Below are 26532 nucleotides of genomic sequence, written 5' to 3'. Positions count from 1 at the left end.
GCACACAAATGCACGTAAGTTGACAGAAACTCCAGAGAAACAATTTTTGTTATATTTCTTCACTGTACAGAACTTGAAATCCTGTTTTTTGCAGAATCCAAGAACAACGTCTGGCACTGAGCTAAGGACATTCAAGAGTGACCTGGGGGCCAGCGCTGTGGCACAGTGGGTTAAAGCCCTGGCCTAAAGTGCCAGCATCCCATATGGGCACCTGTTCAAGTCCCGGCTGCCCTTCTTCCAGATCCAGCTCTCTGCTCTGGCCTTGGAAAGCAGTAGAGGATGGCCCAAGGACTGCACCCATGTGGGATACCTGGAAGAAGCTCCTGGCTCCTGGCTTCAGAATGGTGAAGCTCCGGCCATTATGGCCATCTGGGGAGTGAACAGTGGATGGAAGACCTCTCTCTCTCTGTCTCTACTTCTGTCTGTAACTCTTTCAAATAAATCACATAAATATTAAAAAAAAAAAAAAAAGAGTGACCTGGTCACCAAGGAAAGATAAAATGACAGAACAAGCCTGGCAAAACAACAAGAATAACAACGGCAATTATTCCCTGCGGTCAGAAGGGCCTTTCATTTCTCAAACACATTCACAAACACTTGATCATGTTGTCCACAGGTGCACTGTAGGATTTCAAGGAAGTGGGAACCACCATGCTTAAACAACAATGGGCCAAGTAGACCGTTAATAAATAAGGTAACACCCAAAGGAATGTATCCAAAACTGTGCTCTTTAGAATTCAATTTATTTGTTCTATGGGACAAGATATTAAATAATAAACAAGTCCATGATGCAACCTGCTTCTGGAACTCAGGCTTCCTCACTTCAGGATTTGTCAGAGCCCAGGAAGCCGCAGTGGATGGTGGACCTCCAAGGGCATAGAAAAGCCACAGTGGACGGTGATCCTCCAAGGGCATAGAAAAGCCACAGTGGACAGTGGACCTTCAAGGGCATAGAAAAGCCGCAGGTCCCAGATGTCTTTGCCCACTCAACACTGTTAATCCTGAAAGTCTCTTTTGCCACTCTCTAGTACACATTTTGCAAAATGCTATACTCAGGATTTGCTGGAATTGTGCACCTGGTCCAAAGTGAACTGAATCCTGCATTTCAGCTGTGTGTGATGATAGGGAAAGACAATGTGGGCCTTGCCTCAGGGGTCACCTTTACACAGACAGCAGCAACTTGCCAGAGACACACAGTGGTAAAGCCAGGATTAGACCCAGGCTTCCCAAATCCAGGACCGGTACCCATCCCTCCTCACCACTGGCCTTGGTCTCAAAGGCAGTGGATGGCTTTCCTTCCACTTGGATTTCCTCCCGATTGTCACTCATGTGGAGAAGGTAAAACTATGTGTGCAAACTCTGAACCCCTACCGAGTAGGGTGAGCAACTTTTCTTTCCTGAATGGAAACAGGGAACTTGCATTGAGCGAGAAAGTCAGGCACTATATTTAAAGCCAGTGGAGTCTTAATGTTGTTGCAATTACAGTTAATCAAATTCACAGCCATCTCTGACAGCTCTGGGTGCTTGGGGGCGCTTCACGGAAGAAGCAAAGAAATGAAAAATGAATTGTTCCATATGTGCATTATTCATGTATTTATTTCCCACTTTTTGCATGAGAGCACCTTTAGCTACATTTTCAGTGAGAAATAGCCCAAGTTTTAAAATTCGACAGCCAAGTTCTCATGTTAAAACTTCTAAAATCATTCATGTATGGAAAATTGGCATTTTCTCCTTAATAATATCTTTTAAAATATTATTATATGTGTTCTTATAAATGCCCTAGGCTTCCTACAGGAGGGATATGTCCATATATTCCATCCCTGTGTTGATCAAACACCATAATGTACATTCCCTCATTTCTCTTGGAAATTGTTTTATTTTTATTAAACTCTGAAATCTGGTCACAGTTTGCTACTTATAACCCCAGTGTTTTATTATCAAGATTCATAAATTACAGAGCATTTAGATTTAAAAAATGCATATCTCAGAATTACTCCAGCTTTTTATATGCCCCTAAGAGATTAATACTCAACGTACCAGATCTAAAAGAGTAAGGAGGATGAATGGCTACAGGAACTCATCAGGGCCTGCAGGCTTACTGTAGATAATTCTTCCCTTCTAATCTTTGAACTTTGGTTAATGATCATAATAGATGAAAGAGAATGTGGCTTACCGCATTCCCCAAAGATCTACATATTAAATTCCAAAGCCAGCAGGTAGAAGTCTGAAATAGGGCAAGTTTGTCCTAAACGTCCCCTTACTCATTTCACATTCGAGGAAGAATTTCTCACTGCAGGTCGGTTTTACATTTGAGCTTCTCTTCCTTATACCTCCCAGGCCTGGCTTTTTCTGCTTCCACCACCATCCACCCCATTTCTTCCAAATCAAAATTCTTCTTCCTGGTTTGACACTTCATGTAGATTTCTTCAGGCAAGCAAATAAAAGCAGGACACATAAACATCCATTTGTACCCCAGTTTCTCTATTAATAACATTCACTGCTTTTCAGCAAATACTTTAAAATGTGTCTACTATGTGTTCCTTGCTGGTAATTCATGAGGTACCATTCCCCTACCAAAATAAAGGAAGCAAACAATAACAACAACAACAACAACAACAAACCTGTCCTCCTGTACTTCATTTTATGGTAGGAATAAAACACCCAGCAGGTGCGTATGGAGTGATCAGCATAGGAAAGAATGCTACAGCGCTATGTGAAGTGGGTATATAGACGGATTCCATCTTCAGTAAGGGGGTCAGGGAACAGACTCACTTAGAGGATGAATTTGAATGACGCCCCAGCAGAGTAAAGGAACGAGCTATGTGGGGAAAAGCATTCAGGGAAAGGAAGAGTAAAAACCAAAGGAATGTGCTTGCATCTTCTAAGGAAAGCAGAGCCCAGGGTCTCCGGAGCAGAGTAAGCTAGGACTGAGACAGAGATGAGCTAGCCAGGAAACAGACAGCCAAGTCATGTGATCACATGGCCTTTATCAGGACTTGGCTGAAGGATCTGGAGTGAAGCCTGCCATGTGTTCCCAAGCAATATTCTTCTCTTGCCCTTTCTCTTTTTCTAGGTATCTATTGGTCTGTTGGGAAAAGAGAGAGGGAAGTGTAGGGAGCTGCACAGATTCAGATATTTCTGGATCTTGGAACTCTACCAGAACAAGAAAGCACTGAAGAACATTAACAGCTGCACATAGGCTGGCTCCATGGCTCAATAGGCTAATCCTCCGCCTGCGGCGCCGGCACCCTGGGTTCTAGTCCTGGTCAGAGCGCCAGATTCTGTCCTAGTTGCTCCTCTTCCAGTCCAGCTCTCTGCTGTGGCCCAGGAGTACAGTGGAGGATGGCCCAAGTCCTTGGGCCCTACACCCACATGGAAGACCAGGAGAAGCACCTGGCTCCTGGCTTCAGATCAGTGTGGTGCACTGACCACAGCGGCCAATGTGGGGTGAACCAACAGAAAAAGGAAGACCTTTCTCTCTGGCTCTCTCTCTCACTGTCCACTCTGCCTGTCAAAAATAAATAAATAAATAAAAATAACAGCTGCATACAGTGACCAATGCATGGATATAATGGTGAATCATGAAGTTATAGGCAGACTGGGCTTCCCAAGAGAAAAGCTGATGGGGCTGGAGTTGTGGCACAGCGGGTAAAGCCGCCTCCTGCGACACCTGCGTCCTAGTCAGTTCCCTGCTAATGTGCCTGGGAAAGTAGCGGAAGATAACCCGAGGGTTTGGGTCCCTGCACCCACATGAGAGACCTGGTTCCTGGCTTCAGCATGGCCCAGCCTTAACCATTGTGGCCATTTGGGGAGTGAACCAGTAGATGGAAAATTTCTCTATTTCTCCCTCTCTCTGCAATTCTGACTTTCACAGAAACAAATAAATCTTGAAAATAAATAAATAAATCTTTAACATTAAGAAAAAGAAAAGTCGATGCAGAACTGTAATTTCTGGCCACCTAAATGTTGTCCTTGTTCCTTAGATAAGCCCAACACCCTCTTGGGCATTTTCAGGTTCCTTTGAAGGTAAGACCTCTCAAGAAAAAGTAAGCACATCTTTCCTGTAGCATTGTTTGCCATCTTGTCATTAGGTAGGATACTACGTACATGTGAAATAGCTGGCACATAACGTGTCTAGCCAAAAACGATTGTATCTCAGTGGTCTAGACTATCACAGAAATGGAAAGTTTGGCTGAAGCTTATTTGCAAAAGCTGAAAATTCCGCTATCACTGCTTTTATGGATCACTGCTCCCAAGTAATAGGTTTGCAACTTAAGGACTCCTTCTGGGAGACAAAACAATCTTATTTGAAATAGCAGAAAAACCTAGCATTTAGAAAATAAAGAGCAGCCGAGACCTGGTCTCTACTATGGGGAGAAGGCAGGCTGGGAGTAGGGCTGGCCTTGGCAGGAGGGACTACTGGGGAGAATGCAATATGAGAAGATGCTCCCCTTGACTCCTGTCTCTTCTCGTCTCAAAGCCTTGTCTTGTGCTTTCTCTCCTCACGAATGTACAGATGTGTCTGTAGAGCACAGGACACTCTGCTGCTGGCACTGGAGTGGGAATGCAACTTCCCCACTGCATTTCCTCACTGCACAAAGGTGCCAAAGAAGGCCTTTCTAACATGTTGTAGGGTCGCTACCTTCAGAGAATTTGCACTGCTTAGCCATGTTTCTCCGCTAATGGATCTACTGCCTTCAAGTAAGATTTTAAATGGCACAGAGGCCCAACCCCAGTGAATTCTCACTAAATGAGAAATAAAGAATCTTCAAGATGGGAAATAAAAATTAAAATATTTATCATTAAAATAAACATAGTCCCTCCATCGATAAAGGAGTAGTAATTTCTCAATATCGGAAAAATCGGAGCCTTTGGGAAGTGTTTTATACCCTTTCATGAAAAGATAAAAAACACAGGCTGCAAATTATCAGGGAACATGAAAAAATATTGCCATATAAAAAGACTTACCTAATTTATGAATCCAAATGATAGAGAGATCTCCAATCTACTTTAATTTTCTACTCCTGAATGATGTATTTTATCATATAATTATTATTGTTAGCAAGGAAGCCTCATTACTACTAAAAATCTGTGAGTCTGAAAAAAGTTAGTCACCAAACTTAAGGAAGTCAGCGAATGGGGAGAACTTTCTCCACTTCCACGGATCACCTGCTTTCGGCCCACCCTGACCCCCACTGCCACTCACATTTCCCAAGGCTTCAGTCACCATCTCTTCTGTATCTGACGCTGTCTGGATACAAGGAGATCCAATCTTTACCTTTAAGAGCCTTCTGTGTTGGCAGTAGGGCTACTACACTCAAATAGAAAAGGCACACAACGACAACACGGTACTTTCTCTGTTAGCTTAGAAAGCAGCAGCAAGTAACAGGGAACCAGAAGAATGGCTTTACCTAAGTTAATCAGTTTAAATAACAAGCAGATGCTACTTTGCAGATGTGTTTTGTCCTTGGAAAAAGTATAATTCATACCTTTGTTAAGTAAGCAAAAGATTTTGGTCTTGTGAGTCTAAATTACCACCTTATAAAAAGATTTCTGGAAAGCTACCACAATCGAGTCTTACCTTATGATAACACCTAAAATAGGCAGCACGTTCATCAGAAAATTTCTCCAGTCTTTTTGGACCCTTGCTTGAAGCTTTCTTGAATACCAACCAGCATCGCTGATAAATCTGGAAGGAAATACAAAGGCTGAGCTTAGCATTTCCAATGACTCTGCTATGTCTGATATTTGCATTTAAATGTTTTCTTTTTGATGTTTTCACCTGCAATATATTCACAAGCCAGAAGTGTGATGCTACTTTGGGAAAATAAAATTTGAAAAACCAAAATTGTTTCCACAATGGGCATATTATGTTGTCGTTCAGACAATTACTAGAATAAAAAGAAACTACGTATGTGAAGGTGAATTTCTTCATGTTTTGATAAGAACATCACTAGGCACATTTCAGAAAATGTCCCAGAGATAAAAATCAGTTCAAATGGCATAGGCCTTCATGGCACATACTCCAATTTCCAATGCAATTTAATCTGAAAATCATGAACTTGTTATGCTTAAAATCTCACTGCCAATCACAGAATGAGACAGCCAATGTGTGCCATGTGACATTCTCACAACTGATGGTGAAGAGTTGGGCCAACACAAGACTAGCAAATAACTGGCTGAGCCGCACCAACCAGATCCTTGATGGGAAATTCAACCCAGAGGCTTGAAGTGTGTTGCCAGAGTGGCAGCCTGAGCTGGGAAGTCAACACTGGAGGTTATAAACCGAGGTTGGCTATGGTGTTGAATTCTCTGCAAGGGAGATAAAACGTGGAAATTGCCACAGAGAACTACAGCATCTCTGCTCTAGGTGGGGGAGACTGTTCAGTCTTTGTCCATCTTTCAGTTCCCAACGTTGAGATCCAGCCCTTCCTCCAGGCTTCCTGGACATCTCCTGCACTCCCAGTAAGCCACCACCGTCACCATCTCTATGACTTTTAGCTGAGCGAGGCTGAATGTAGATCTGATTCAAATAACCAAAACTGTGCTGATGGAATAATCAACATAAACTAAATGAGTGCATTAAAGGATTAATAATGCCAAAGAGAGAAACACAAAAAATGAGCACATGGAGAGCAGCACTGTCCAAAAGAAAAATCAAATGAGTTGTTTTGAAAGCCTAAAAACTGACAAGGGTTCAAATCATGATAATATTCACAGATGGTAAAGATCTGAGTGGCACTATTATAATATGCCTGTGACTGCTAAAAGCAAATGACAACAAATGATCTGAAAAGATTAGGAACCCAGCCCCACAACAAACCCAAAAAGCAATGACGAAAGAATACTCTATTCTATTCAATAACAGGTGGGTGAATACTGTTCAGACACGATTATCCTTGATCCTTAAATCAGATTCAAAATATCGTGTATATGTGGTTTGTGTATTCAGCCTATAAATAAATTTTATGCAATATAAGGTTTAAGAACCTCTGAGGTAATAAAAAGAAATAAAATATAGTCAACATAAAACACTGGTCATTAACAAAACCACAGTTAATTTAAAATCTTACAGTTCTATTAGTATCTGGCAAGTGAGTGAGGAATTCAGGTTTGCTACTAGCTGTTACAATGTTTGGTATATTTCATTTTACTCTTCTGCCCTGATTATATGAATATAACATTAATTTCCTTGTTTGGGATGCTAAAGAGAAAACGAAATCCACTATATTCTGACTACAGTGGAAAAGAGATGTGTCTGATACTGTTGAACATAAAACAAAATGTTAACAGTATTATTTATGTTAGCTAAAATTAGAAACTACTCAATCTCCAACAATAAAGATTGATGGCATAATTATAATAGAGGTTGTTATTATTTTGAATAAATATGGTACACATATAGTAAATATGCAGTACATGTTATATCTAAAGTATGCATCTAACATATATCTATAATATATGCAGATATATAACATATATAATATATAACATATAGCATGATGTAATCTAGAAATAACAGTCATATGCAAATAGTCATAGGAAGTATATAAGATACATAATAGATTACATCTATAGTATTTCAGAAGAAATTGATAAATACACAGGCAAGCATTAATAATATGTTATGCTGGGAGGAAAGGCCGAATATAATTTTTTTTTATCTCTTGTCCTGTACTATATTTCAAACACATGGAAAAGACAAAGAAAACAGCAAAATGTTAATACTGTTTTCTCTGAGTCAGGAGACTAGGCTTTGGGTTTTGTTTGTTTTGTTAATACATGTTAATGCTATAAATTAAATGAAAGAGAACGTTATTTCTTAAATACCCAGAGGTATTAGTATAATTAAAGTCAATTCTATTGCACAATCATTGAATCTACCAAGGGAACATTTACAAAGGTACACAAGCAATTCAATGAAGGAAGAGTCACCTTGTCAACAAACAGTGCTGGGGCAATTGGATATCCCTATGCAAAAAATACAAAACAAAGCAACTTTATATAAACACTAAAACACCCACTTTATGTAAAATTTAACCAAAATAGACTTTAATACAAAATAAACCTAAATAACTTGTAGCAAAAAATGAAAAAGATGCTCAAGATCAAGACAGCAATTTCTTCGCCTTTGCCAAAAGCGCAATCTATAAAAAAGAAAACTAGATAAATTGGGCCTCATCAAATTTAAAAACTTTTACTGTGTGGAAAATGCCTGTTAAGAAAATGAAAAGAGAAGAGAGAGCCTAGAAGGAACCATTTGCAAAGCACAAATCTGACCCAGGGCGCATATCTGCAGTAGATAAAGAAGTCTGAAATCTCAAAGTGAAAAATCAAACAAGCCCAGTACAAAATGTGGAAAAGACATGGACAGATATTCCACCAGAGAGGATATACACATGGCCCAGGGCACATGAAACGGTGTTCACATCATAACAACAAGGGAGCTGTAAGTTAAAACCACATGGGGTGCCACTACACATCTACAAGTCCAATAACAGTAATAATACCAACACCAAAGGCAGACAACAATATGGAAAAACTGGATGCTTCATACATGGCTACTAGCAAAACAAAATGGCACAACCACTATGAAAAGCAGGTGGCAGTTTCTTTAGATCCCAACATGCTACCTGTGACTAGCAGTTGCATATTTAGAAATTATCCCACAGAAATGCAAACCTATACCCCCACCAAAAAAGTTGGTAGGAAAGTTACTATTCATGGGGCCAACACTGTGGCTCAGCAGGTAAAGCCACTGCTTGCAACACTGGCATCCCATATGGGCACCAGTCTGAGTCCTGGCTGTTCCATTTCCAATCCAGCTCCCAGCTAATGTGCCTGGGAAAGCAGTGGAAGAATGGCCCAAGTGCTTGGACCCCTGCACCTACATGGGAGACTCAGAAGAAGCTCCTGGCTCCTGGATTCTGCCTGGCCTAGACTTGGCCATTGCACCTACATGGGGAGTGAACTAGCAAATAGGAGACCTCTCTCTCTCTCTTTCCCCTTCTCTTTCTCTGTAACTCTGCTTTCAAATAAATAAATATTTTTTAAAAAGTTATTATTCATAATAGTCCAAACCTGAAACAATCATGTGTCTCTCAGTAGGCGAAGGGTTAAATTAAGTACTATGCCATGGAATAGTACTTCACAATGAAAAGATGAGCGAATCTCCAGAGAACTATGTTAAGTGTAACTAAAAATTAAGAGAGCCAAACCTAACAGTCTACACACAATACAATTGCATTTAGATACCATTCTTGACATGACAAAACTATAGAATTGGAAAACAGATGAGACATGTGAGCATCAGGTATTAATGACAGTGTTTTGATTATGACACTGTTATTATAGTTTTGGAAGACTTCACTACCAGAGAAATTGAGTAAAGGGTATCAGATCTTTGTATAATATTTCTCACAACTGAATGTGAATCTACAATTAGCTCAGAATAAAATGCTTAATTAAATTTTTAAAAAGACATAGAATGGGGCTGGCGCTGTGGCATAGTGGGTAAAGCCACCGCTGGCAGTGCCAGCATCCCATATGGACGCCAGTTCAAGTCCTGGCTGCTCCACTTCCGATCCAGCTCTCTGCTATGGCCTGGGAAAGCAGTAGAGGATGGTCCAAGTCCTTGGGCCCCCACACCCACATGGGAGACCCAGAAGGAGCTCCTGGCTTTAGATGGGCACAGCTCTGGCCATTGCAGCCAATTGGGGAGTGAACTAGCAGATGGAAAACCTCTCTCTTTCTCTCTCTCTCTGTCTCTTCTTCACTCTAGAACTCTGACTTTCAAATAAACAAATAAATCTTTAAAAATAAGTAATAAGTAAAATAAAAAGACATAGAACTATTTCACCAAGATCTTTTAAGATGCATTTTATTTATTTAAAAGGCAGACTTACAAGGAGAGGAAGAGAGAAATAGAGAGGTCTTCTATTCACTAGTTCACGCCCCAAATGGTCGCAGTGAAGCCAGAAACCAGGAGCTTCATCTGGGTCTCCCACTTAAGTGCACTTGGGCCATCTTCTGATGCTTTCCCAGGTGCGTTAGCAGGGAGCTGGATCAGAAGTAGAGGAACCAGGCTATGAACTGAACTGGCACCCATATGGGATGCTGTCATTGCAGACGGCAGCTTAACCCACCATGCCACAGCACCAGCCCCTCATGAAGATCTTAAGAGTTCAGCCAAATCAAACAACTGTCATTTACATCCTCCCTCAGTCCTGTGTGCCATGCCTACAGGGCACAAGGTAACTAGCCACTAGACTCAGCAGCTTAAGAGGAACCATTAGTAAGAGCGGAAGCACAAAATCCTTTTAAGGCTGCAGAATCAGCCATGAAAATCAGCGTTCCCAGGCAAAGAGTCTTATGGATGCCTCGCTTGTGTTGTAATACCTGGTGAGAAGTTCGGCTTCCTTGAGATACTACCAGCATCAGCAGACTGCAACTACAGGGAGAATGACTGTCACTCTGCTTGTCCGAATGCAGGGTGTGGCAAACAGCCATCTTCCTGTCACTCTGTCCCTGGAGCCCTCTCGCTTTTGTACAACCCCAGAGAATGCATTCTGCAGCTGGACACCCTAAAGGTGTGCAAAAAAGCATGCCACTGTAAGAGAAAAAAATGTATTTTCACCGAGGACGAGATCTCACATTTTCCAATCATGCCTCTGTTTCCAGGCTTCATCTGTAACTTTCCTAACATTCTTCTTTCTAATTTGTTTATTTTCTGCTCAGGGGAGCCAGTGTCTGTCTCCCTTATTTCCAGGTGCTGTTGAAGATTGTTCAGTTTCAGCTTGTACATCTTTGACACCGCTATATCAACTTGAGGGGTTTTTTGTTTTCTTTCTTTTGGTGGTGGTGGTGTTTAGTAGTAGTGGGAAATGTGCAATATTAAATCAATTAACAGCAAAAATACTACCATATAAATTCACACACAACACTGCTGGATGAGGCCAGCGTTGTGTGCCTGCCAACGCTGGCATCCATATCAAAATGCCAGTTCCAGTTCTGGCTGCTCCACTTCTGATCCAGCTTCCTGTTATAATGTGTCTGGGATACAGATGAAGATGGCCCAAGTATGTGGATCTCTGCCAACCACGTAGACCTGGATGGACTTCCAGGCTCCTGGCTTTCACCAGGCCCAGCCCCAGCCATTGTGGCCATTTGGGTAGTGAACCAGCAAATGAGAGGTCTCTGTCTCTGTCTCTGTCTCTGTCTCTCTCTCCCTCTCCTTCTCTCTCTCTCTAGCTCTGCCTTTCCAATAAATTAAAAAAAAAATTGCTGGACAGTCACTATGGAATCAATCAAAACATGTTGGCTCACTATGAGACAAAGGAAGCAAATTTGGTTAACGAAAGGCAGCTGAAGATGTCAAGGTGTTGCACACAAATGCTGAGTGCGAAGTGGGCACACACGGCTGAGAGTGGTCCGAGGAAGCAGTCACATTCACCTCGGTAGTGATGCTCCAAGCGAGCCAGCATCACTCAGGATGACTGCTCAGCATGTGGGTTCCCACATCACAACCCAGGTCTATGAAATCAGAACCTTCCTGGTGGCACCACGTAACTTTGCTCCTTAACACGTTCCCCAGCTATTTGATTCCTAATTTGCAAGCCACTGCCATGAACATTCACAGAATATTCACAGACCTTGTGCCTCCCCTGTGGGACTACTAATGAGAATTCTCCCGCTAGTGCTCACCATGGCTTCTGAGATGATTTCCAATAAGAGGCACAAGGCGGCCTTTGTAGGGCAGCACAAGATGCTCTCTTGCGTTTGAGAGAGACAGTGAAGATAAAATGGAAACTATGGTGCCATAGTCAACTGGCCCCTCTGCCCTATAAATGCTGGGAGAGCCACCTAGTACCCAGAGGACTAAACACAGGCCCAAGATAACTGACAGCTGATGACAGGACATAAAACAAGACGACTCACTACACAGAGTAACACATGGAAATGAGTTGGATTAATCCTGAAGAAAAAAGGAAAATATCTCTTTCACTTAATAGTTTATGGAAGTCTGTTTAAATTAACTTATTCAACTATTTCATTCATTATTTTACATCACAAAGTTAATTACATCTATAGTATTATTTAGTTAAGATTTTTCTTAAATTGACGTTAAGATTTTATTTTATTTATTTGAGAGGTAGAGTTAGAAAAAGGGAGAGACAGAGAGAAAGGTCTTCCATCTACTGGTTCATTTCCCAAATGGCCACAATGGCTGGAGCTGGGCTGATCTGAAGCTAGGAGCCAGGAGCTTCTTCCATGTCTCCCATGTGGGTTCAGGGGTCAAGCACGTGGGCCATCTTCCACTGCTTTCCGAGGCCAGAAGCAGAGAGCTGGATCTAAAGAGGAGCAGCTGGGACTCAAACCATCACCCATATGGGATGCAGCACCACAGGCAGAGGCTTAGCCTACTATGCCACAGCAAATGCCCCCAAATTGACTTTTCTGACTAGCAAATGTTTTTATTTAAATGAGGAACGTTTCATTCCAAAGGAACAGTTTCAGCAGCCATAACCAGTAGAAAATGCTGATGATAAATACACTGGGAGAGAATGTGATCACAGTATCCTCTGTTGAGATGTCTCATGGCCTGTTCATCAGTGTTTCTCAATCTCAGCACTACTGATGTTTCCTGTTGTTCCCCACCAGCGTGGAGCTGTCCTGTACATTGTAGGATGCTTATTCCCATTTCTGGCCTCCAGCCATTAATGCCAGTAACATCCTCCCCCACACACCCCAGCCAACAACCAAGACAAGCAAACTTGGACATTGCCAAATGTCCCCAGGTCGGGGAGTGGGGAGGCAAAATAAGAACCAGCGCCATAGATTAATGCTGATCTAAAACTGCAAATTTGAAGACTATGAGGCTTTGGGATTTTCTTTTTTTTTTTTTTCCTGAGGCTTTGTGATTTTCTTCAAAGCCCCTGACTTGAACAAGTCAGTCCATACAAAGTACTACCAAAGCTTGCACAGATAAGCACATCACTCAGTTCCAAGAACCCGAATGGATACACAAGCAGATTAGTAGTTACATGAAAATTTTATTTCATGTGTATTTGGTCATTGGTGATGGTTTTATTATATCTAATTTTCAGCCTTAAATTGTCACCAATCCATAAAAAATTTGTTCTATTTTTCCACCATCTTTTTGTTTCTTTAAAATTTGATAGCCTGAATAATCGTTTAGCTCTGGTTTAAAATCCATGACATGTTTATGGCTTCTTTTCCTAGCAAAGAATACTCTCATAGGTTCACCACGATTTCCACAGCTAAACTGAGCCAACTGAGAATTTGCTTAGAGTTCCTATCTTATTAGCAGCCAATCACCAGGTCTTTACCAGAGTCACCATAATACTTCTGGAGGCCACCTGGACAGTGATAAGATAACAGAAATCAGGTTTTGGTAACAAAATTCCTAAGAAAAGAAAATAGAATAATGCTTCCATGTAAGCTGTAAGTAAACAACAGCCTAATAAGATGTGATCATTTAGGCCTTTATGGTCTACCACAAGAGTCAGCAAACTTTCTATAGAGGGCCAGAGAGTAAATAATTTAGTATTTGTGGACCCTACAGTCCTTGCTGCCACTACTCATCTCTTCAGATACAACATGCAAGCAGCCACAGAGAATATAAATGGATGTGGCCACCTTCCAATAAAACTTTATTTACAAAATCTCAACCAGTGGGCCACAGCTTGCCAACCTTTGATCTACAGCAGTATTTCTCAACTCTCAGCTCTTTAAGCTCAGGTCATCTTTGATGAGCATAAAAATCTGTTGGATATGTCCCTCCTGGGGACTGCCACAGAGGAGAATCCCTATATTTCACATCTCCTGACAAGCCAAAGTTTTACCTCAATAAAATTGGATGGAAACATGGACTTGAAGCCTCTTCAATGCCTCTGACAATTGTCTAGTCTCCCTTCCACTACTGGGGAATCACCATCCTATAATTAGTGGGGTTGCCATCTTGAAGAGTACTGTTCGTTTCTCCATCTCTAGCCTTAGGGTTTAGTTAGGTGTTCGTAGTCATTGTACTACATGAAAGCCAAGTTACTACTGTTTCCCATTTGGCCAGAAGTCCTTTTCTGTAAACACATTGGGTTTCTCTTTTTGGATCATTCTCTCCAAACTCTAAAGACAGATCCTCAGCCACACAGTGCTAAATGAGACTCATTTCTCAAGCCCTACCCTCTAAAATTCTTCTTCACCCAGGAGGCTAATATTGATACCCAGCATTGGCTGCACACTTTCTCTGTGTACTGCAGAATGCTGAGCCTCCTCTATGCTCAGCATTGAATGAATCCTCAAGGCAGGTGCTAATAGCATCCCTATGTACAGATGAGTAAACACAGCCCTAGTAAAGCTAAGCACCTTAGTCAAGGTCGTGAACCTGTAGAAATAAGCCAGGAGTTCACTTCAGTTTGCTTGCTTCTGGAAAGCAAGCTCTTAACCATTGCTCCAGGATTTTTCCAAAAAGTTGGATTCCTGGGGATGTAGAAACTCACGCTGAGGGTCGAGCCATCTGTAAAAAGTTTAATTTGAAGCTTATCATAGTCTAAAAAGAGACATTCAGTTGTAACCATATGTTCTTTCGTCTGGACGACCATTTTATAGCTGATCTATTTCAGCGTGACATTTGCATTTATGATTTTAAGTTCAGTAGCACCAAGTGTTCACCTACAGTGATAGTTTTTAAGGAAGTGTTTCTGAAACTGGAAACTAATCCAGGACTTGAAGATGGACTTGTAGTCCACAAGGAAAGGAGTCTATACTCTCTCTCCTAAGTGAGAACTTACTCAGGCTCCTTGATAGAAGTCCAGAAACCCAAGTGCAGGGAGCAAGTCTAACACTAGACACGGCTTGTGCCAGTCTCAGTTTTCCTTGACCTTCCTCACCTAACTCTCAGCCTCTTGTGCTTCCTTAGTCATGGCAGCAGCAAACTGTGCTGGGTCCTGGACTCCCTGCTGGCCTGTGAGGCCACTCCCTGGGGCTGAACCACTACTTCTCCATGAGCAACTGACCACTCCCTTTCGACTAAGGCTGCCCACTCGGATCTCAGACTCCTCCATCATCTTCAGATGGCTGAAAACACCACAGTGCAGAGACTCTCCAACAGCAACAGACAATGGTGCTGACTGTGACAACCTAGAAGTCAAGGGAAGAAACTGTAACCAGAGAAAAAACAGGACAAAGGAGGGAGGCAGTTTGATACCCCATTGCCTGCAAACTTCTCCTGCTATAATATCAGACTCCGCCCAATCATCTCTGAGACTAAGATATTCAAACTTCCCCGCCCTGTCAATGACTCTGCTGTGATAAGATTTCAGAGGTCGGTATCAGAAGAGTGCAAAGGAGGGAGTTCTTTGCTATCCTTGAATCATTACATGGAGGCTGCTACCAATCCCACTTAGAAAAATAATGAGCTGCATCCAAAGCATGTATTTTATGAAGGAAAAACAAATCTTTTCTTAATGTGTAAACAATCTGATTCTATGCCTATCATTTGCATAGAGCTTTCATTTGTAAGGAGAGAAATGCTAATTTGCACAATGGCTAGCAAGGTAAAGAATGTCTGCAAAAGTGCCATAAGGAATCATTAAATAAAATATGTGTAAAGAGGGCTGAAAACACTCAAAAAGCATTCATGGGCAATAAACCGCCCATGTGAACCCCTTACTTATGGTGAACTAAACCAGCTCAACCTTCCAGGAGGCAGCATTAGGACCACACTTAGACTTAGAAATACTACTTCTAGTAACTTTGCTCTAAGGAAATGACTAAGCAAACATGCAAACATACGGGTCCTTTAGCACAACCGGAAATACTCTCAATGTTCCAGAGGAGCAGTTTAATTAACTGCAGCATATTTGTAAACTGGACAACTGCCATCATTAAAAATGATGCTGTAAAACAATATTCATACTATAGAAAATGCCATTCATAAATTATTCAATATAAAAAGGAGGTTATCTTTGCTTTTTATTCTTATATTCATGCAGGGAATAGGGCCCAGTTGCTCATTAAGATTATGAACTATATTTGATTCTCTCTCTCTCTCTCACACACACACACACACCCTTCTAGGGGAAAATATTTGTGCTTCCATAGGCAACACTTTTACAGAATTATCTGCCTCTTATTTTGTGGGAGCTCTTCTCCAACTCTGGAAACCTTAGGTAGCTGATAGCAATGCAAAATAACTCTTGTGTGTAAAGAAGCAAATCTTGTCCTGTTTTGTAGGTGATTCCATTGATTTTCCCACCCCCAGGATGAAGCCAGACCTGCCTCCTTTGAGCATGCACTTCACTATGGATATATAAACATGTGGGTTCTTTCAATTGCCCTTTGAACTTCTCACAACATTCTGCTTTGTTCCTTTATTCAATTAGTGAGTTGAGTAGAATCTTGAACACATGTTCACTCCGTGTCTGCATGCCATGACTTTACTTGTTTCTGAAAATTATCTTTTAACACAATCCATCAGTCATCAAGTCCTGTCTCCCCTGCCCTGCAAGAGGAACACCTTCATTTCCACCCTAATCTCAGACACCATCTGCGGCACTTCAGAGCGCTCCTGGCTTTCATTCTTGCCATTTTTAATCTACTTTCCACAGAACATCTGGGCTGACCTTTGAAACACTAAGCCCGCCCCATCATTCCTCTGGGGAAAGCCTTCCTGTGGCTGCCCACTGCCTCCAGTGGTGGAATCCAGCCTCTTAACCAGGCATTCCAGAACCTGCCAGTACTGGCCACTGCCTTTTTTTTGGCTGCTTCCTTCACTTTATATTCCTCACTTGTAAATATATGGGCTGTAAAAAGTAAACATGCATTTTCAATATAATCCAAAGGAGTCATGCTATTTCTGAAAAAATCCTCCTGGAATCAGTATCCACCATGAATTTCTCAGGTCATTCTTGTCACACAGGAAACCCCTCCCTGGTGAGCACAAGGCTGACCCCTGTGCACAGACCCAGCACTAAGAAAGAAAGCTAAGTTCCCTCTTCCTTCTCTCCAATGCCTTCTGTTCTCCACATCTATAAAGTGGGAGGAACAGCAAATAGGAAAACTGCAGAAGAAGTCACTGCAATTATATTTATCTAGCTTCTAACTAACAGATCTCAGTAGTTTATTTTTTTCCCTCTTTTAAGATTTATTTATTTATTCATTTGAAAGTCAGAGTTACACACACACACAGAGAGAGAGAGAGAGAGGTCTTCTAGCTGCTGGTTCACTCCCCACTTGTGCCGATCTGAAGCCAGGAGCCAGGAGCTGTCCGGCAAAGGATGACAGCCTACGCCAGAACTCTCTCCCCCTGACGTTCACACAGTCTGCTTCTCTTCCGTTAGGTCTCAGGTAGAAATTCTGTATCTGAAATCCCTGCTATCAAACCACCCCAATGCTTAGGAGCTTAGAACAACAACCATTTATCACTTCTCATGACTGTAACGGTTGAGTAGGCAGTTCTGCCGATCTGACCTGGCTCCATCAATCACCGCCCAGTTCATTCACATGTGAGCAGTCAAGCCATGGCGTGTTTAGAGGTGGCCTGGGACAACACAGCTCTGCAGCAGGCAGCCTCTGATTCTTTAGCAGGCTACAGGGGCTTATTCTCCCGCAGCAAACAGGAGCCCAAGAGAGTAAGCAGGACCTTGTAAATGCTTTTTTACGTTCTAGTTCATCTTTTTATTTGAAGATGATGAAAGATTCTCATACAGTTGTAGCAGAAACTAGAGAGAAATCTTCTGTACCCTTTACCAGTTTTCTCCAAAGCAGGGGTGGAGAACATCTGGCCCATGGGCCACATGAGGTCTACGAAATCATTTGGTCTTACCTTGCCAAGGCAACCATAGGCAGGACTCGAAATTTAATCTACAGCAGGCTAATGTTTAAGTTGTTAATTTTGTATGGCCCAAGAATGATTATATAAATACCCAAATGGCCCTTGGCAGGAAAAAGGTACCCCACCCCTTGCAAAACTGTAGTATATCATGATTAGCGCACACACCAACATCAAGACACACAACATTTCCATCACTGCTTGCCCTTCCACCACAGCTACTCCCCACCCCCAACCCTGCAGTTTCTATATCCTCTGGGGATCAGTCATCTGCTCGCCTTTCAAATAATTTCAGCACCCAACAACATTCTGTAAGTGTAATCACAGAGTATGCAACCATCGGAACTTGGCTTTTCGCACTCAACACAATTCTCTGCAGACTCATCCACGTGCTAGTATTCCGTGATATTAATGCATCACCGTTGGTTTACCTTTTCTCTCGCTGAAGGACATCTAACTTGTGTCCAGTTCCTGGCTGTTAAGAATAAAGCAGCTCTAAATGTTCACATAGAGGTTTTTTGCGTGGACAGAAGTCATCATTTCTCTGGGATCAATCTTACCACCTTTCAGTGAATGTTAAATATCCTGTTTATAACTGTCTTGTTTCCTCTGCACACATGCAGAGTCATCCCCCCAGACTGCGATAGAACTTTTGCTTCAATGTCAAACATAATGTAGAAAACATGAAAGGGGAAGAAAGACCTGCTCTCTCACCTGCATATTTCACTGGCTGACTTCTTCCTTCCCTCCTGATGCTTCAGGAGCCCCTCCTACACCCATTCCCCTCTGTCCTGAACTCTGGCATTAATTACGGTTTTTGGGGTGAGTCTGCTGGTGACCAATTCTCTTTGGTTTTCTTTGACAACATTTCAGCTCCTCATTAGGGATGCGATTCAGGGTTGAGAGTGCCTTTCTTTGAGCACTTAAGAGTAAACTTTCTGCCAACCCCTTTCACCCATTATTTCTTTGAGAACATTTTTACGACTTTTTCTTCTCTCTTCTTTCCTTTGAGCTCTAATAAAATGGATGTTAAAACTTTCATTATAATCCCACTGGTCTTAGAACTTCAGTTTTTTTTTGTTTTTATTTTTTTTATGTTGTTGTTGTTTTTTTGGTCTATTTTCTCTCTGTTGTTCCAACTGAGAAATTTCTTTTGTTCTATCTTCCTCCATTTTTCCATTCTGCTGTTGAGCTCATTGACTAAGCTTTTTACTTGAGTTATTGTATTTTTCTGGTCTAAAATTTGCACTTGGGTCTTCTTCATGTTTCTCTTGGGGGAAAATTTCTGTTTCTCTAGTGAGAGTTTATTTTTTAGAGTGTCTTAAGTCTGTCTGTGATTGCTCATTAAGGCATTCTTAATGTGGTTTCTTTAGTGTCTTTGTCATACAATTCTATCATTTCTATAATCTCCAGGTTGGCATCCATTGTTTCAGATCCTATGGAGTCTTAGTATGATGAGTAAATTTATTGGAACCTGAGCATTTCAGGATATTACGCTATGAGAGTTTGTATCTTAGCTAAACATGTTCTCTCTGGATCCCTCTAACACTGCTACAACAAGAATGGAAGGCCTGGCTCCCTGCTTGGCTTTTGTAGATACTACCTGGGTGAGGTATTGAGCCACCTAACCATTGTCTCAGGTGGTTGGAAGTCTAGGTCTCTCACTTTGCCTTCATGGATGAAGGTGGAGCCATGGTCTTTTCTGTGGTGCCCAGCTGTTGTCAGCAGTTATTATCTAGGAATTTTGTCTTACTAGACTGTTATCTTTCCTGGTCCTCTGGCCAGAGACAGAAGGCTCTTTTGTTGGGCTTTTTTTTTTTTTTTTTTTTTTTTTTTTTTTTTTTTGTCTGTGTTGTTTGTGTTTTGGGGTTGCTAACCTCTGCAGTTCCAGAAGTGGGATATGTGAGGCCAAAGTTAGCCAACCTCTCTTCTCTCCACCTTTCAGATCTTCTCAGGTTGGATTTATATACACAGTCATGAGTTTATAGTCTCATCTACCCACCGTTCCTGGAAGTGAAAGGCTATAAATGCTTTTATATGCCTTTGCTTATGTCAGGTTTGCTAATATTTCATCACTCATGATTAAGCCTAGATTCAGAGTGGTTGAGCACAATAAAGTCTCAGGATAAAGATTAAGGTAGTAATTGAGGCCATTAATTCATTCACAATCTACACAATGCTGTCATCTCAAGAGAAACTTCCTCACCTACCAACCATAAAGTACCCCCGGGCCTCCCACGTTGACTTTAAATCAATATCGGAAATAATTTTGCTTACTGAATTGTCTGCATTTCTATTTTTTGTCTCCTTCCTTAAAATATAAAAAAGTACATATCTTTTATCTTAACCACTTTGGAACCACAAGGCCTAAGAGAGCACTAAGTTCTGATTTCCTTATTTTTGAATGGTGCGTGACTAAAGAAATGAGCAAATAAATGAATGGTGGAAAGCCATAGCAAGAATTCATGAGGTTCTCAGAATTTCATTAATGATGCCTTTGGATTTGAGTACTAAAGAGCATCAGAGAGGCCGGCACTGTGGCGCAGCAGGTAAAGCTGCCGCCTGCAGTGCCGGCATCCCATACGGGCGTCAGTTCAAGCCCCAGCTCCTCCACTTCCAATCCAGCTCTCTGCTGTTGCCTGGAAAAGCAGTGGAAGATGCCCAAGTCCTTGGGCTCCTGCAATCATGTGGGAAGACCTGGAGGAAGCTCCTGGCTCCTGGCTTTGGATCAGCAAGCTGCAGCCATTGTGGCCAATCAGGGAGTGAACCAGCGGATGGAGGACCTCTCTCTCTCTCTCTCTCTCTCTGCTTCTTCTTCTCTCTGTGTGTAACTCTTTCAAATAAATAAATAAATCTTTAAAATATAATAAAAAAATAAATAGCATAGGAATGGGTCTAACTTTTCCAAATAAGTCTCAGCATCTCTATATGAGAGAAAGACATAAAATCAAAACCAGGATACGCAGAATACAACATTCAGATCATTTCAAGAAGCACTGTTTTAAAACAAATATTCTTTTAGATAATTATGTAACATAGTTTTTATTTAAAAAGTCATTCCAAAAAATGTTATTTTTTTATACCGTGGAGAAAGGCCCCGGTGGTCATTCGTCATGTCAGTGTTTTCCAACATCACTGGGTTTTGTCCTAAAACCACGGAACCTCAAAATGAATAAATTTCCACATACACTGAAACAAATACATCCCCCCAATGAGAAGCAGGCACTAACAAAATCGGGGAAATGTCAATCACCTATGGCAAAAAAATAAATAAATAAATGAATCTCAAATTGAGGAATTTTCACTAAAACTGACTCTTTTGAACCGGAATCAAGATAATGATTCCAGAAGGAAGCAATTCAGGAGGGCAGGGTCCTCCACACCTCTGCATTATTGGAGCAATGCTGAGTAAAAGTCATTCTGTCCGAGGGCTCAGTACAGAAAATTAGAATGTCACTCTCTCCGAAAGGGAGAGAAATGAATTCCATGGTTGAGAAAGCACTCTCAACGCACACACACATGAGGAACAGATGTTACCCGCAAAGGGCAGACAGCTGACGAATAACGGTCAGGTTGTAAAAAAATTTAAGCCAAGAATTCAAGTGAAGGGAGCCTGGGTGGCTGTCGAGGAAACAGCAGCAGATTTTCATGGGCAATTTACAGTGAAGAAACGTGTTTGCAAAATCTGTTCTTGCCGTGAAGAGATGTCAAACTGAAATTATGTGCAAGGTGTTTTTTGTTTTGTGTCTTTTTTTAAGGATGAGAGATACTGAACACGGCCAATATACTAATAATTTATTACGCTGGTACATCATCATCATCCTCACCGGCCTTCATTACTTCCTGTCATGGGTGCTCAGTGAGGTACTAGGCCACTTTAAATAAAGTCTGTGGGGCCGGCACTGTGGCTCAACAGGCTAATCCTCCGCCTAGCAGTGCCGGCACCCCGGGTTCTAGTCCCGGTCAGGGCACCGGATTCTATCCCAGTTGCCCCTCTTCCAGGCCAGCTCTCTGCTATGGCCCGGGAGTGCAGTGGAGGATGACCCAAGTCATCCCTGCACCCCATGGGAGACCAGGAGAAGCACCTGGCTCCTGCCTTCAGATCAGCGTGGTGCGCCGGCCGCAGCGGCCATTGGAGGGTGAACCAACGGCAAAAGGAAGACCTTTCTCTCTGTCTCTCTCTCACTGTCCACTCTGCCTGTGAAAGGAAGGAGGGAAGGAAGGGAAGGACGGGAAGGAAGGGAAGGAAGGAAGTCTGTGGGGCAGCAGGCATTCGGCAGAGCAGCTAAGATGCCTGTGGGACACTGGCGTCCCATACCAGAGGGCCTGAGTTCGAGTCCTGACTTCTCTTCCTAGTCCATCTGCCTGCTAATGTGCTCTCTGGGAGGCAGCAGGTGATCACTCAGGTAGCTGGGTCCCTGCCACCCACATGCAGGTGCCAGATTCATTGTCTGTACTCAGCCTCACAGTGAGCCAGCCCTGGGTGTTGCAAGCATTTGGGGCATGAACCAGTGGATGGCAGATCTCTCTGTCTCTCTCTCTGTCCATGCCCCTGCCTTTCAAATAATAAAAAGTCAGTTAATTTTTTAAAAACTGAAAAATTCAAGGAAATGATTTTGATATAAAATGTGAAAATCAGTTATCTTATGATATGACTTTTTCATTAACTTTTTCAATATCCTTTATATGTATGAATTTAAATAATTTTTGTACCAAAGTAAATTTATCTTTTATTTCCCCTTTACACAAACTTTCTGAAATTTCCTCTTATTTAACATGTAATTTCTCATTTAACTGTCCAGCAAGCGATGTGAACGAGGGCCTAATAACTCAGCTGTACACAGATTTTTTTTTTTTTAAAGGAAACATCAAGGCAAAGAGACTATGCAACATGACCAAGATCGCACACCTAAAATGTAACAGAGCCACAATCTGAACTCAAGTCTCCCTGGCCCAGCCTACAGCCTGAGCTCAAACCGCAAGGTTTGATCCAAAGCAGATCTTCAGAACCACTGGTTTCGCATCATTGGCGATCCACCTACACTGCCGTCTTCTTGGTGAATTCATTCTTCAAGGATTGAATTTACTCTTGAGGATGAAGGAGCACTTTCCAAAGTCACCACCAGGACGGACACAGGGAAAGGGTTAGAAGGAAGAGGCCACGCTACTCGGGCCACTGTCCAGACACCGCTGTTTCAAAACAGCCATCAGCAAATTTTCTCTAAAATTACAATATCAATCAGAAATACAACTTCCAAATTTTAACTTGACCTTTATTTAGCAAAAGCAATAATTTATCTTGTGGAGTCAATCAAATAATACACAGTGATTAAAAAATCAAAATGTTGTTTATTAAATCATAAAGTCAACATTGAGAGAAGTGCAACCTAAGCTGTAACAATGGGAAGCTTGGGATGAAATCGGGTTATAAAATATCACTGCCCGTCTGACTTTGAACAAACGACTGACCCTTCTGAGCTTCAGGGTTTTCATCTGTTAAACAATGATGACAGTGGCACATCTCCTCAAGTTTGTGTAAGGCATCCAGTGTTTAGCTGTTGCTAAAGGTCAGTTATTATTTTCTAAATTGCGTGCTACATTATTACCTATAAAAGACTAGAGAAAAAGTCCAAATCTAAAATTATTGGAATGCAGTAAAACACCTTTGCTCTGTATTTCCCAGGTCATAAAAACAATCAGTCATGCCCCGTGCTACCTACCATCCAGGAAGAGAGAAGTATCCATAGCAGTGGCCCCTTATCCATGGGGGTCAGGTCCCAAGTCTCCCAGAGGATGCCTGAAACTTCAGATGGTACTAAGACCTCCATCTACCATGATTTTTCCAATATCACCTACCTACGATACAAGCCTATTTTATAAATTAGGCACAGTAAAAAAACTAACAACAATAACAAGAAAATAAAACAAATATAACTACAATAAAAATTCTGTATTTATGGTAGCACTTGTTCTCTCTCAATATCTTTTTATTTATTTGTTCATTTGTTTGTTTATATAAGAGGTAGAGCTACAGATGGAGAGAGGGAGAGACAGAGAGGTCTTCCATCCTCTGGTTCACTACCCAGATGGCTACAACAGCCAGAGCTGGGATGATCTGAAGCCAGGAGCTAGGAGCTTCCTCCAGGTCTCCCAAGCAAGTGCAGGGGCCCAAACACTTGGGCCATCTTCCACTGCTTTCCCAGGCCATAGCAGAGAGTTAGATGTGAAGAGGAACAGCCAGGACTTGAACTGGCACCCATTCAGGGTATTGGTGCCGTAGGCAGAGGCTTAGCCTACTATGCCACAGCACTGGCCCCCATCTCTCTCAGTATCTTATGGTACTGTACTCACTTTGATATATTCCAACTGTCAGCACCACTCCTCTTGAACTTTGTAGCCACTATTAAACAAAATAAGGGTTTCCTTGAACATAAGCCCTGTAATACTACGACAGTGACCAACATGGCTACTAAGTGACTGACAGGTGGGTAGCACATACAGGGTGGATATGCTGGACAGAGAGATGATTCACGACCTGGGCAGGAGGGAGCTGGATGGTGCAAGATTTTGTCACACGACCTCAAATGGCATGTAATTTAAAACTCATGAATTGTTTTTAGAATTATCTAATTAATATTTTTAGAAGTGTGGTTGACCCCAGGTAATTGAAACCACATAAAAGGGAAACCATAGCAGAGAGGGTACTGCTGTTCAACTGAATGCCATAGGGCTGTGGGTGACAAACACTCCCCTTGCACGGTCAGATCAGTAGCTCTCAACCGGGGAGGATGGTGTCTTCCATGCACATCGAACAATCCGTGAAGACGGATCCGACTGTCACAGCTGGGAGATACCACAGGCTGAGACCAGAATCAGAGATGAACAGAGAGAGGGAGATAGAGAGAAAAAGACAGGGGGTTCAATCTGGTTCAATCTACAAATGCCTGTGACAGCCGGGGTTGGGACAGGCCAAAGCGAGAAGCTTTGCACTCCATCTGGGTCTCCCATGTGGGTGGCAGGAACCCAAGTACTGGAGCCATTACATGCTGCATGTAATGCAGCCTGGAGTCAGAAGCAGAGCCAGGACTCGAATCCAGGCCCTTTTCTGATACAAGATGCAGATGTCCCAAGCAGTGTCCTAGTCACGGTGCCAAATGCCTACCTTTAAATATTCTTATCAATGCACAGAAAAGCCCTCATTGAAAGAATTTTATGACCCAAAATGTCAACAGTATTGAGGTTGAAAAGAAGATGTTAGATAAGGAAAAGCTTTCTCAAAAATAAAGTCTGTATCCCAGTTTTAGAAAGAATAATTGATCGGCATTAAGTCAAGCTGATGAGGAGGCGATGTACACGTATAACTAACATGTAGCCAGATGCGGCAACAGCAAGTGTGAGGCTGGAAACCAGACATCAAGATGACCGAGCGACTCCAACAGTGTGGAGATCGCTCTGGGGTCAGGTAGACACAAAAACCCACTTTGTTTTTCAAGCTGAGACGTGGCTGTTGTCCCAGGAGAAGACATTCAGAACCTCAAAGAATTTTCATACTCAAGTGGCAGTAATTAGTTCTGGCCCAGGAGGTTTGAACAAAACCCCAGGAAATGCCTCTCAGACCGCAGGTCTCTGAGCCTCCTGGCATCGGACCCAAACTTGAGCCTGGCCAGAAATGTCCTTGCCAACGACACAGATGTGGAAAACGAGGAAAGGTGACACAGAAAGCATCAGTCAGAAGGAACAGAAACAGCCGAGGGTGGGAACAGCAGCAGCCCCGCATATAAAGGCTCCAGTCTGCCTGTGACTTACAAGACTGTGCTAAGCTGTGGGGCCATCCCCACCTATGCCACGAGCCTTCCTCTCTCCTGAAGCCGCTCCCGCCTTCTTTCTCGTACCTGCGTGCAGCAATTTTCCTAATCTCATCCCTGCTACGTGACGGTCTTTCCTTCACGGTTCTCGTTACCTCTTCTAGGAACCCTTCCCTTCCGCCTTTGTCCTTCTTCCTGTCACCTCCATGCCAACATTGCACACACAGCATGCAGAGAAGTGGGTGTGACACAGCGAAGAGCGGAGCCTCAGGAGCCCCCTTGCAGGGGTTCACGTGGATTCCAAGATGTGCACGCTGTGCAGGCTTCGGCAGCTTACTTGACATCTCCATCCTTCCCCTCCAGGTATAATAGTGCCTACGCATTGGGCTTTTGGGAGAGTCCAGTGAGTTATTACTACATTTAAAGCAACTTGGGATAAAGCCTGGCACATCCTAAGCATTCGATAAATGACAGACACTCTTACTACAGTGTACCCTCCAGGAGTGGAAGGTGTCTGTGTGGATTCTTCCTTGTTTTTTCCCCAGCTCCAACACAATGCGTGCCATGTTGAGGGTACTCAGTACACACTTGGTGTGTACATAAATTACGTCCAGAGCCTCTTGACTCCCCGCCATAAGCAAACTGTGTACTTTATGGTAACTGTTTAATGATCTCTCTTTAGACTTCAAGTTCTGGGAGGGGTACAGCCAGCCTTATGTACTACTCTAATTAATCAGATCATACACAAAAAAACAGTTCCCCAGTGGAACGAAGAAATCAATGAATCCCAGGCTTAGAGCATCAATAGCTAGCATTGTCCATAGAGCCCACAACACTCATCTACATTCCTTCTTCGGGCTTTTGTAGAAATTCGTT

General features: G+C 42.4%; 1 protein-coding gene across 1 annotated transcript in view; it reads right to left on the bottom strand.

Annotated features, from left to right (window-relative positions):
• The window catches only part of DOK5 (docking protein 5), a 154560-nt gene that overhangs the window by 80490 nt on the left and 47538 nt on the right, over positions 1-26532 (bottom strand). The window contains exon 2 of the mRNA XM_062202397.1: positions 5582-5689. Within this exon, the coding sequence (XP_062058381.1) occupies positions 5582-5689 (108 nt within the window). The remainder of the gene's footprint in view (positions 1-5581; positions 5690-26532) is intronic.

Source organism: Lepus europaeus, chromosome 10 (genome assembly GCF_033115175.1).
Source record: "Lepus europaeus isolate LE1 chromosome 10, mLepTim1.pri, whole genome shotgun sequence".
NCBI classification, from domain to species: domain Eukaryota; kingdom Metazoa; phylum Chordata; class Mammalia; order Lagomorpha; family Leporidae; genus Lepus; species Lepus europaeus.
This window is presented reverse-complemented; position numbering and strand designations above follow the sequence as displayed.